This window comes from Oryctolagus cuniculus, chromosome 7 (genome assembly GCF_964237555.1).
Source record: "Oryctolagus cuniculus chromosome 7, mOryCun1.1, whole genome shotgun sequence".
Lineage (NCBI taxonomy): Eukaryota > Metazoa > Chordata > Mammalia > Lagomorpha > Leporidae > Oryctolagus > Oryctolagus cuniculus.
The window spans coordinates 121997286-122009842 of record NC_091438.1 but is presented as its reverse complement, the minus strand read 5'-3'; the positions used below and the strand labels follow the sequence as shown (position 1 = coordinate 122009842).

The 12557-nt window shown below is 38.4% G+C and overlaps 1 protein-coding gene across 1 annotated transcript in view; it reads right to left on the bottom strand.

Annotated features, from left to right (window-relative positions):
- The window catches only part of FAF1 (Fas associated factor 1), a 473941-nt gene that overhangs the window by 408189 nt on the left and 53195 nt on the right, over positions 1-12557 (bottom strand). The window contains exon 2 of the mRNA XM_051857780.2: positions 7867-7935. Coding sequence (XP_051713740.1) covers positions 7867-7935 — 69 coding nt within the window. The remainder of the gene's footprint in view (positions 1-7866; positions 7936-12557) is intronic.

The window sequence follows — 12557 nt, the reverse complement described above, 5'->3', positions numbered from 1 at the left end:
TGTCAAAAAAAAAAAAAAAAAAAAAGCTACAAGTGTATAATTAAAATCCATGCATTTCACTTTATTAAAACTGTGACAAATAAGAATATTCCATAGTGTTAGCAAAGACATACAATGTAATCTAGAAATTGGTAAATTTCTCAAGTGTAAATCAGGCAAGTCCCGTCAAATCTGAATGGGCATGGGGAATAGTGCTGTGGTGTAGAGGGTAAAGCCAATGACTGCAGTGCCAGCATCCCATATGGGTGCTAGTTTGAGTCCTGGCTGCTACACTTCCAATCCAGCTCTCTGCTATGGCCTGGGAAAGCTTATAAAATCCATCAAGCATTTATTAAACCACCATGTACCAAGGATAAAAACTGAGTAAGAAATACAATTCTTTTCCTCCAGAATCTTGAAAACAAAGCAAAAACAGAGTAAAGCACCACTATGTGATTATAGTAAACACTCTTTCATTTGACAATGTAAAATTAGTTACATGAGTGCTAGGAAGAAAAAAGAGAAGAAAAGTATATTACATAGGGAAAATCTGAAAAATAATCTTAAACTGTGATTTTAAGTTATGACAATCTCTTATGGACTGAATGACCTGGGTTCAAAACCACTTTTACCCAGTAATAGCTATTTCTCAGGCCTCAGTTTCTCACTTATAAAACAAAGTCAATACCCAGCTTCCACTTTTTGGAACAGCTGTATTACATGAGGTAATAGAGGTTAATCACTTGTCATAATGCTCAGTACAAAGAAGGCCTTCAATCAGACAGTAGAAGATGTGAATGAAGCCTGCCAGGTTACAAAGTTGAGAAATCAAAAAATTCTGAAAATAATGGGTTTACAGTCCCTTATGGGCAAAGGAAACAAAGAAGATTATAGCAAGTGAGGAGAAACTGATATGATGAGATATCCCTTCAGAGTAACTTCTCTTTTGTCATAGCAAGCATCTGTGCAAATACAAACCAGTGTCTGATGGCCACTGATGAAGGGCAGTGCTTAATGGCTGCCCGCTTTCTGATGAGGACAGAAACTCATCATGTCACTTGTTAGACTATTCATTCATAAACCTGCAGGTGTTCATAACCCTGTAAAAAGTAGAAAAACATGGCACATTCAAGGACCTCTATAGCCCTATCTTGAGCCGGGTAGTGGAAGAAACTGTTCTATGGAACTTTAGGATAATTGTTAAGATGTATCTCTTCAAAAGTGATCACTGGTGGATGCAAATATCACAAAGCAATTCAATGAAACAAAATACGGCAGATTATGTGCCTAACTTTCCTTGGTTTTAACCATTTTAGCGTATATGACAACTGTATGCTTTTCTTGATACAAAATTATTTTGAAAATAGAAATTCAAAGAAGATGCAGAAATATTTGTGCTGGTCTGTTTCATTTTTATCTTGGGTAGGAACATGAAGTTAAGAATAAATACAAAGCACTCTCACTAGAGCTTTCCTTCAACATAAAATCAATGTCAGCAGTGCAAGCTGCAGAATTTAAGTGCAAAGTTCAAAAATCATTTCCTAAGAGCACAGAGTACTTAAAATACAGTATGGCTAGATTAATGTTTACTTATTTCACTTAGCACTGGATTATCAAATATCTTTCCCTGGACCTGCTGGAGCTTATAAAAATTATAATTTATTGAAAGAGTTTCATATATACAGAACACACCTTCAGTGAAACACATAGCAGAGCAATGCCTCCTGCTATTATATATATAAATGTCATAAAGTTAACATAAACAAAATGTTAAACGTACAAATGTTTCAAACTCATAAAAATCTATTAAATTATCTGCTTACACTACTACTCATAATTGACTGATTATCACAGAATCTTAATAGAAATGAGAGCAAAACAGATCTTTCAAAAATACTTCATGAAGCACACTGAGTATAATCTAATCCCAACCCTTTGGTTTATATAAGTAAGTCCAGAGCTTCAGAGAGCTATAACTTGCCCAAGGCCATTCTCAATAAATTAATGGAAAGAGGTCTGAAAAAGCAGGGCTCTTAATTTAAGATTAATGCAATCTGTTTACCACTATAGTTTGTGGTCTAACACTTGATGTTTATATTAGACATTTGATGTTTATGCAAAATTACATAAACCATACTAATTTTATTCTCTCTTGACCTTAATTCTTCTATGCTAAACACAAAAAATGTGCAGTGGGTCACTTCTGGAGATCAGATTACAATTTGTAACCATTATGAAGCACATTATCATATAAGAAGGCAGTCATGGGGAACAGGAAGAGGGGTGGGAATGTGGGTTGTAAGGCGGGTAGGAGGAATTGCTATGTTCCTAAAGTTGTATTTATGAAACCAATGCAAATAAACAAACAAATAAAAGCAATGATCTAGAGGCCATTGTGGCACAGCAGGTAAACCACAGTCAGGGAGATAGGCATGCCATATTGGGCACTGGTTCAAATCTCAGCTACTCCACTTCCCATTTAGCTCCCCGTTTGTGTGCCTGGGAAAGCAGCAAAAGATGGCACAAGTACTTGGGCCACTGCACCCACTGGGAGACCTGGCTCTTGGTTTCAGCTACAAGCCCAGCCCTGGCTGTTGCAGCCACCTGGGGAGTGAACCAGCAGATGGAAGATTTCTTCCTGTCTCTCCTGCTCTTTCTGTAACTCTGCCTTTCAAATATATAAATAAATCTTTAAAAAAAAAAAAAAAGGCAGTCATCTGGTGAAAGATTCTAACTCATTGCCAATAATTTTTCTTTATGTACTTATTTTTCTAGGTATAAAAGAAAAATACTCATCATCAAGGAAGGAATCTTTATTCCAATGACATTCACCTTCTCTCAACTATAAGTTCAGGACAAATGAAAATATGGCAACAGTCTGAAGTAGGTGGAAGTAGGGGAAAGCTAAGGGTTCATGTCAAGTAAAACATTAGGCCGAGATACTTTCCAAAAGGATTAAAGTTCAAGTTCTTTGTTTTCAGAATTTTAGTATATATAACCTACTTCAGTCCCCCCCCCAAAATAAGAATTTAAAACACAAGATTTCGCAGCACTTCTTTTTAGGCAACATATATAATGAAAATAATGTGTAGGATCAAAAAAACAGACTAATGACAAGGGGGCTGGTGCTGTGTTACAGTGGGTTAAAGCCCTGGCCTGCGGCTCCGGCATCCGATATGGGAGCTGGCTTGAGTCCTAGCTGCTCCACTTCTGATCCAGCTCCCTGCTACTGCATGCCTGGGGATGGCCCAAGTCCTTGGGCCCCTGCACCCACATGGGAGACCTGGAAGAAGTTCCTGGCTCCAGGCTTCAGATATGTTCAGCTCTGGTATGCAACTCTGGCCATTGAGGCCATTTGGGGAGTGAACCAGTGGATAGAAGACATTCTCATTCATTCATTCATTCATTCATTCTCTCCCCAGCCCCACCAGAACTCTTTCAAATAAATATATCTTTTAAAAAAGAGATTAATGACAAGAATTCTGGGTTTGGCCTATATTTTCATAAAGAATATTTGTTATTTGTGTGTCAAAATCTATAAAATATCTGTAGTCATTATTTTTCAAGAAGTTATTCTCATTCCTGAGTATAATATACATACATAGGTAAGAGACAATGTATCTTATTGATTTTTCAATACTGTTCTCAAAATCAGTGCTGTAATTTTAATGTGTCCTGTAAATTTCATGTGTTGTTCAAAACCTAACCCCAAAATCCTATGCTAATGGTATTTAAGAGGGGGAACATTAGGGAGATGACTGGGTCATGAGAGTTCTGCTCCCTCTATTCATGAATTAATGGATTCATGAGTTAACAAGGAAATGGCTTTGTTATTAAAGTGTGCTTTATCTAACATGATTGCTCTGCTCACCATGTGACACCTCTACAATGTTCCAATACAGGAGGAAGCAATTAGCAGTAGCCAGCACAACACTCTTAGGTGCTCTTAGGTTTCCAACCTTCAGAACTGGGACTCAAAATTGCTATTCTTTATAAATTACCTGGTCTGTAGTACTTTGTTACAACAGCTCTATAACTAACACAGTTAAAGAGTATACATTAGTACATTTTTTAAGCCCCTACTGTAATGCACAGGCAGAGTACAGAAGACATTATATAAAAAGTTACAGAGGAATTTTGAACAAATAATGTATTATTCAAAATACTTAAAAGTTGCAAACAGTATGAAAACAAGAGCAATGAGAAATGCATAGAGCAGATAGCTATGAAGCAGAGAAGATCATTACCAGGAACAAAAGTGGATTTTCTGCAGAGCAAAGTCAGTTAGGAGATATATTTTAAAATAAAGCCAAAGTCTGAAGTTGCGTAAGACAGCTCAATACTTTTGCCTGGGCCCAATACACCACGATGGTGCAATTCTGCAATTCATGCCAGTTTGTCCAACCTAACTGCTATTACAATATTTTCTTAAATCAATTGACTCAGAAACAGCTGCAAAGCAAATCTTACCATTCAATAACTAAACACTGTCTGGAAAAATTCTGCTTTTGCAATATTAGACAGACAGGATTGAGAAAATATTCACAAACAATGAGTGTTTTAACCTTCAAACCTATGAACACCAGACCAACAGGAAGCAGATAAGGAAAGAACTTGCATCATAGTCCACAACTTTCCTTTTGTCCATCCTATATCTCTCGTGTCATTACCATAAGTGTGGCTTCAAAGAATTTTTCACAAGATACCCCAAAGGTATATAAACTAAATAAAGAAAAGCATTTGTTACAGCAAAAGAAATTTGAATACAAGAATCCTGAAGACATAACTCCAAATGTTTCTGCTCCTTACTTACTACTTTACACAAAAATCATCTGTCATTAACATCATGCTTTGCTGAAAAACATATAGCACAGTGGTTAAATATAAATTTGAAGTCAGATCTAAATTTCAAGAAGTTCCAAACACAAGAAAGATATGGAAACACTTCTGTTCCAAGCATTTTGGATAAGATACTCATAAAACTTTAATGAAATAAGCAATTTCAAAAGTATACGTAGTTGGTAGAAACTTAATTTACTGAAAATATCCTGGAATTATATTAGGCAATTAGAATCCAAAACTTTGGGGCCAGCGCTGTGGCGCTGCGGGTTAACGCCCAGGCCTGAAGCACCAGCATCCCAAATGGGCAACGGTTTGAGGCCCAGCTGCTCCACTTCTGATCCAGCTCTCTGCTATGGCCTCAGAAAGCAGTAGATGATGGCCTAAGTCTTTGGGCGCCTGTATCCATGTGGGAGACCTGGAGGAAACTCCTGGCTTTTGGCTTCGTATCAGCGCAGTTTTGGCCGTTGCAGCCAAGTGGGGTGTGAACCAGCGAATGGAAGACCTCTCTCTCTTTCTGCCTCTCCTCTCTCTGTGTAACTCTTTCAAATAAATAAATAAATCTTTAAAAAAAAATCCAAAACCTTAAGAGGATGCACATAATTTGAGTCAGAAATTCAATTATGAATTCAATTTCTACTAGGAAAGTAATAGATTAAATATGAAATATGTATGAACAAGAATGTTCTCTACTGTAATATTCATAATGACAAACTACCGCAAAATTCTTAAATGTACGTTAGTATAGGACTAGTTGGTAAAATTATTACGCTACAAACACACTATTAAATACTAGGCAAACCTAAAAAAGAATGATGAACAGCCACGTTGTGTTAGAAAAAGATTCATGATATGCCAAGTGAAAATGTAGACTACAAAATAGTAGGTATAAAATAATTTCATTTACACTAGAAAAAAAATTTAACCACAAAATTAAAAGAGATACTTTGGAATAATTTACCTTAAAGTGCAAAACAAGTATTATCTTCAAGTGACTGGATTGAAGATTATTACATGTTGAGTATTCCTTATCCAAAGTGTTTAGGAGCAGAAATGTTTCAGATTTTTGAATATTTACACAGATCAAGCACACCCAATCATAAAATATGAAATACAAATGCTCCGAACTCCAAAATTTTTTGGCCATCAAATCACCACTCAAAAATTTCTGGATTTTGGAACATTTAAGACATCAGATTAGGAATGCTCAACTTGTAACATTTTCTTCTTTGTAATTTTTATGTTCTTATTTTATTATAATGAGCACTACTACTTTTATAGTTTGACAGGAAAAGCTTTTTATGTTTCAAATCTAAAAACATAACATTACTACATCTATACAAGGTACACAAATGATCAAGAGTAACTTATAGGAGTACACATTTGGCAAAGCAAATAAGATGCCACTTGAACACCTCTATCCAGATCACAATGCTTGAGATTCAAGACCCATCCAGCTCAGTCTCCTGACTTTCTGGTAATGTACACCCTGCAGGGCAGCAGGCAATGACTCAAGCAATTAAATCCTACCATTCATTTGGGAAACCCAGACTGAGTTTTCAGCTCCTGGCTTCAACCTAGTTGGCACTAGCTTTGGTGAGCATTGGGAGAGTGAACCAGCAGATGGAAGATCTCCCTGACTTCCACCCTTCATCTTCCCTTCATCCTTGCTATTTAAATAAATAGTTTTCATTAGTTATTTATAGGGGACCAGTGTTGTGACATAGTTGGTTAAGCCATCAACTGCAATGCTGGCCAGTTTGATTCCCAGCAGCTCCACTTGAACTCCAGCTCCATGCTAATATACCTGGGAAAGCAGCAAAAGACAGCCCAAGAACTTGGGTGCTGTACACATGTGGGAGACCCAGATGAAGCTCCTGGCTCCTCACTTCACCCTAGCACAGCCCTGGCGATTGCAGCAATTTGGCAAAAGAACCTAAGGATGGAAGATCTTTCTCTCTATCCCTCCTTTTCTCTGTAACTCTGCCTTTCAAATAAATATATAAATCTTTTTATAAAAAATTTATTTTTTTAAAGATTTATTTATTTATTTTGAAAGGCAGAGTTACTGAGAGGCAGAGGCAGAGAGAAAAATAGAGGGGTCATCCATCCACTGGTTCACTCCCCAGTTGGCCACCAATGGACGGATCTGTGCCAATCCGAAAGCAGGAGCCAGGAACTTCTTCCAGGTCTCCCATATGCATGCAGGAGCCCAAGCACGTGGGCCATTTTCCACTGCTTTCCCAGGCCATAACAGACAGCTGGATCAGAAGTGGAACAGCCAAGACTTGAAATGGCACCCGTATGGGATGCCAGCACTGCAGGCAGCAGCCCCACACACTATGCCACAGCAACGGCCCCAAAAACAAGTTATTTATATAAATCCATGTAATATACTCATATGTAAATATGTACTTATATCCAATCTCACTTCTACAAGTACATATCTGAAATTTTGACTTTTGAATATTAACATTTAAAAATTGCAGCAGTGAGGAATATCTGTGTCATCCTAATACAACCACTAAAGCTCCAATACCATTATACAATGCAGTTTTAGTTGAGTGCTATACTATACTTTGCCTTTTGAATTATTACTAAAACAGAAAAAAAAATCACAACTACCTCTAATAAACTGCCTGAAATTTATGATAAAAACCACAGCAGAATGCCAATTCTTTAACAGGTGTAGAAAGAAATAATAATTTGTAAAAGTCCAAGAAAAGAATAACCAGAGTTATTCAGACAAGTCTGACTTTTCTTTCCTTCCAGGCATGTCCACCAAAGTACCACATGTGAAGATAAACCATAACATAGAGAAAGGTAAGAGAATAACTTTAGAAATCATCTAAATGTTCTTAGTATTCATAGTAATTTAATATTAAACTAAAGATAAACTTCATATTAAAGACATGAAATTTGGATTTGCTCATTTAGATTAGATTTACAGAGAGTCTGTGGTATGCAGAATCATCTATAATGAATGTTAAAGATATTCAAAAATTCATAAATTTTGATTACTTATTAGAGAAAGAAAAAAGTACTTACCAGTAAGTCCCAATTATTTTGTTCAAGCAATGTAATAGCTTCATCAATGTTTTCAATGCCAGTACATGCCTAGAAACCAAGTACAAAAGCATTTATATATAATTTTTGAAATGAGGTTATACTTAAAAATGTAAATGGCATAATATGTAATTTAAGTTCAGATAGGTATGTGAACCTTTTTAAGACACTAAAAGCCTAACACACCTGTGAGCATTTTACACATATATTTTTAACTGTTAATTATACAATAAATTTCCATTACTAGAAATAAAAATAAAGCAATAAAATCATGTTTGAATAGATCTCTAATAAACAAGAACAATTTTTATTAAATTTCTAAGACATATAAACAAATTTTAACTCAAACCTCGTACTTTATATAAAAGTTAACTTAAAAGTAGCTGATAAATTTAAAGTAAAGTCAAAACCTATAAAACTTCTAGATATATGCTAATACAGGAACCAATAGATACACGTGGTTAACAAGTCTACTGAGTTAAGATGTGCCACAAATGTAAAATAAACAATACGTAGAATCTAGTACAACATTTAAATGTGAACTATTTCATTAATAATTTTTATCCTGAATACACATTCAAATAATTTTTGACATATTGGCTTAAACAAAGCATAATATTAAAATTAATAATGCTCACTGCCTTATTGTTTTAGCATTGAAAAATTTCAAATTACCTGTGACTTTTATTATATTTGTAGTATTGTTATAGAAAAAAACATAGAAGGGGATGGACAGCATTTGGCACAGTTAAGCCACTGCTTATATGTCAGCATCCCATATCCAAAGGGATATTAAACCAGTTCAAGTCCCAGATGCTCCATTTCCAAGAAAGCAGTGGAAGATGGCCCAAATACTTGAGCCCTGCCACCCATGTGGGAGACCCAGATGGATTTCCTGGCTACTGGCTTTGGCCTAGCCCAGACCTCGCTGTTGTGGCCATTTGGAGAGTGAGCCAGCAGACTGAAGGTATGACTCCCTCCCTCACTATTTCTCCCTATTTGATGCTCTGCCTTCCTAATAAATAAATATTCAAAACAGAAAAAAAACAGGATATATTTTTGACCAGATTAGGCAAACAATAAACATGACAGCAAAAAGCACATTTCAAATAACTGATAAAATAGACTTCATTTAAAATTAGACCACTGGTCTTTTAAAGACACTATCAAAAGAACAAAATGCCAACTCATAGACTAAGAGTAAATGTCTGCAAAACATGTCAAACAGAAGATTTATAAACAGAACATAAGAATTTACAAAACTCAATTTTTTCAAGATTTATTTATTTATTGGAATACAGAGAGAAGGAAAGAGAGAGAGAGACCTTCCATTTGCTGGTTCACTGCCCAGATGGACGCAACAACCATGGCTAGGCCAGGCTGAAGTCAGGAGCCAGGAGCTTCTTCTGGGTCTCCCACGTGGGTAAGGGGCCCGAGCACTTGGGCCATCTTCCACTACTTTCTTTTTTATTTTTTTGACAGGCAGAGTGGACAGTGAGAGAGAGAGACAGAGAGAAAGGTCTTCCTTTTGCCGTTGGTTCACCCTCCAATGGCCGCCGCGGCCGGTGCGCTGCGGCCGGCGCACCGCGCTGATCCAATGGCAGGAGCCAGGTACTTATCCTGGTCTCCCATGGGGTGCAGGGCCCAAGGACTTGGGCCATCCTCCACTGCACTCCCTGGCCACAGCAGAGAGCTGGCCTGGAAGAGGGGCAACCGGGACAAAATCCGCGCCCCCACCGGGACTAGAACCCGGTGTGCTGGCGCCGCAAGGCGGAGGATTAGCCTAGTGAGCCGCGGCACTGGCTTCCACTACTTTCTCAAGCACATTAGCAGGGAGCTGGATCACGAGTAGAACAGCCAGGATTTGAATTGGCACCCATATGGGATGCCCGCACTGCAGGCAGCAGCTTTCCCCTTACACCACAGTGTTGGCCCCCAACATCATTACTCTTTAGGGAAATGCAAACAAACACAGAGAGATACCATTTCCAAACATTAGAATCACTGTATCTCCACTGTCTAAAGACCCAGAAGTCTAAAATCTACAAAATAACAACCTTGAAAGAGTAAAATCCCAAATGTTAATACCTAAAGCAGAAACCCAGAAAACCTCAATGCAAACTGAAAAAGGGGCCATATAAAGAGCTAAATTCTGGGGAAGATATTGGTGTACATCATGTTTATATACAGCAAATACTTGGAAACCTGGGAAAACATTACGTTCGTTGTATCTGTGTGGGTATTTCCAGAGGAGATTAATGTGTCAGTCTGGGGAACTAGGGAAGATCAATATTGGCAAACATCACCCAATTGGTCAAGGAGCCCAGAGAGAACCAATCCAGAAGGTAAAATGGCCTCTCTCTCGAAGAGAGATTAACAGTTTTCTTCAGCTGCCTTGAACATCAGAACTCCAGGCTTCCAACCATTTCACTCCAGGACTTCCATCAGCATTTTAGGCTTTTTAAATTTCTTTTTTTCAAACATGACTTCAAAAATACATTACTGGGGCCAGGGTTGTGGAATAGTGGGTTAAGCTGCTAACTGCAAAACCGGCATACCATATGGGCGCTTGTTCATGTCCCAGCTGCTCCACTTCAATCCAGCTCCCTGCAAATGGCCTGGGAAAAGCAGCAGAAGATAGCCAAAGTGCTTGGGCCCCTGCATCCACATGGGAGACCTGGAAGAATCTGCTGGCTCCTGGCTTTGGCCTGGCCCAGCCCTGGCTGCTGTAGCCAATTGGAGAATGAACCAGTGGGTGGAAAATCTCACTTTCTATGTCTCTCCCTCTATCTGTAATTCTGATTTTCAAATAAATAATAAAAAAGAAAAAAAGTAAATGCATTATCACAACATTAACTTTGTTAGGCTGGCACTGTGGCACAGCAGGTAAAGCTGTCGCCTATGATGCCAGCATCCCAAATAGGTACCGGTTCAAGTCCCGGCTGCTGCACTTCCAATATAGCTCTCTACTAATGCCAGGAAAAGCAGCAAAAGACGGCCCAAGTGCTTGGGCCCGCTTGGGAGACCTGGATGACGCTCCTGGCTTTGGCCTGTCCCAAGACTACCCATCGTAGACATCTAGGGAGTCAACCAACACAGAGATCCCTCTCTCCTTCTCTTTCTCTAACTCTTTCAAAATAAATAATCTTTTTAAAAAATTTGACTTTGTTTATAGGCATTGTGTGGTTACATAAAAACATGGAAACGTCCTCAGCAATTGAAGAGATAGCCTTTTTTGTACATCCACATTTGTGAAAGATATAATATCTAAAGATATCCATATGATGCAGTGACTCACTCTGGTTTTTTGATGAAACCCATCAAAAGACTTAGGAAGTCCACCATGGTATTCTCAATAACCAGCAATAAAGCTAGGTGCATTCAATTACCAACCATAGTGATAGCTGTTTATACAGTATACTTATTTCTCTTTTCTTAATTATTTAATTATTTGAAAGGCAGCATTATGGGGGGTGGCGCAAAGAGACAAAGAGATCTTCTATCCACTGGTTCACTCCCCAAATGGCTGCAACAACTGGGGCTGGAGCTGAGCCAGGCTGAAGCCAGGAGCTTCATCTGGGTATCCCAGGTGGGTGGCAGGGTCACAAAGACTTGGGCCATCTTTAAATGCTCTCCCTGACCAATTAGCAGGAAACTAGATAAGAAATGTAGCAGCCGAGACTCAGTCAATCATATGGGATGCCAGTGTCTCAGGCAGTGGCTTACCTAATTATGGCACAACACCAACCCCAAGCTTACCTGTTTCTTTCTGCTCATAATTGTTATACCTATGTGACTGTTATTATACCTGTGTTTTCAAAATATGTATGGAATTACTATTTTATTGTGTAATGTGGCCTATGATGTGTTCTGTCATATGTTAATTTCTCAAACAAATCCTCCTTTAAAATGTAAATATTAGAGTGGGCATTGTGGGAATGGCAGGTAAGCCTGGTATGGGGTGCCTGCATCCCTTATCACAATGGCTGGGATCAAGTCCCACTCTATTTTTGATCCAGCACCCTGCCAATGTACCTAGAAGGCAGCAGTTGATAACTCAGTTATTTGAGTCCCTTTCACCCACATGAGAAACCTGGAAGGGGTTCCTGACTCCTACTTTTAACCTGGCCCAGTTGTAGCAGGCATTTGGGAGTGAATCAACAGATGGAATCAATCACATACACACTCTCTCTTTCTCTGCCTTTCAAATAAATAAAAATGAGTAAACATTTTTAAAAACTTAAACAAACAACTTTGTTTTAAGGCAGAACTACAGAGATTGAGAGAGAGAGAGAGATCTTCCATCCTCTGGTTAACTCCCTAAATGGTCAAAAACAGCCAGGTCTGAGCAAGGCTAAACCAAGGAGCCAGGAACGCAAACCTGGTCTCCCACATGGGTGGCAGGGGCCCAAGGACTTGAGCCATCATCTGCTGCCTTACCAGGCCCATTAGCAGGGAGTTGAAACAGAAGCAGAATAGTCAGGACACAAACCAGCACTCTGATAGGAGACGCCAGCATCACAAGTTGCAGTTTAACCCTCTGCACCATAACGTCAGCCCCCAATAAACATCTTTTTAAGGAATTTTTAAATGATTTCTTTCTATATTTTCAAGATTTTGATCTTTCAATATTTTAGACTTTATGGGGCCAAGTGGAATTTCAGGCTCCTGAC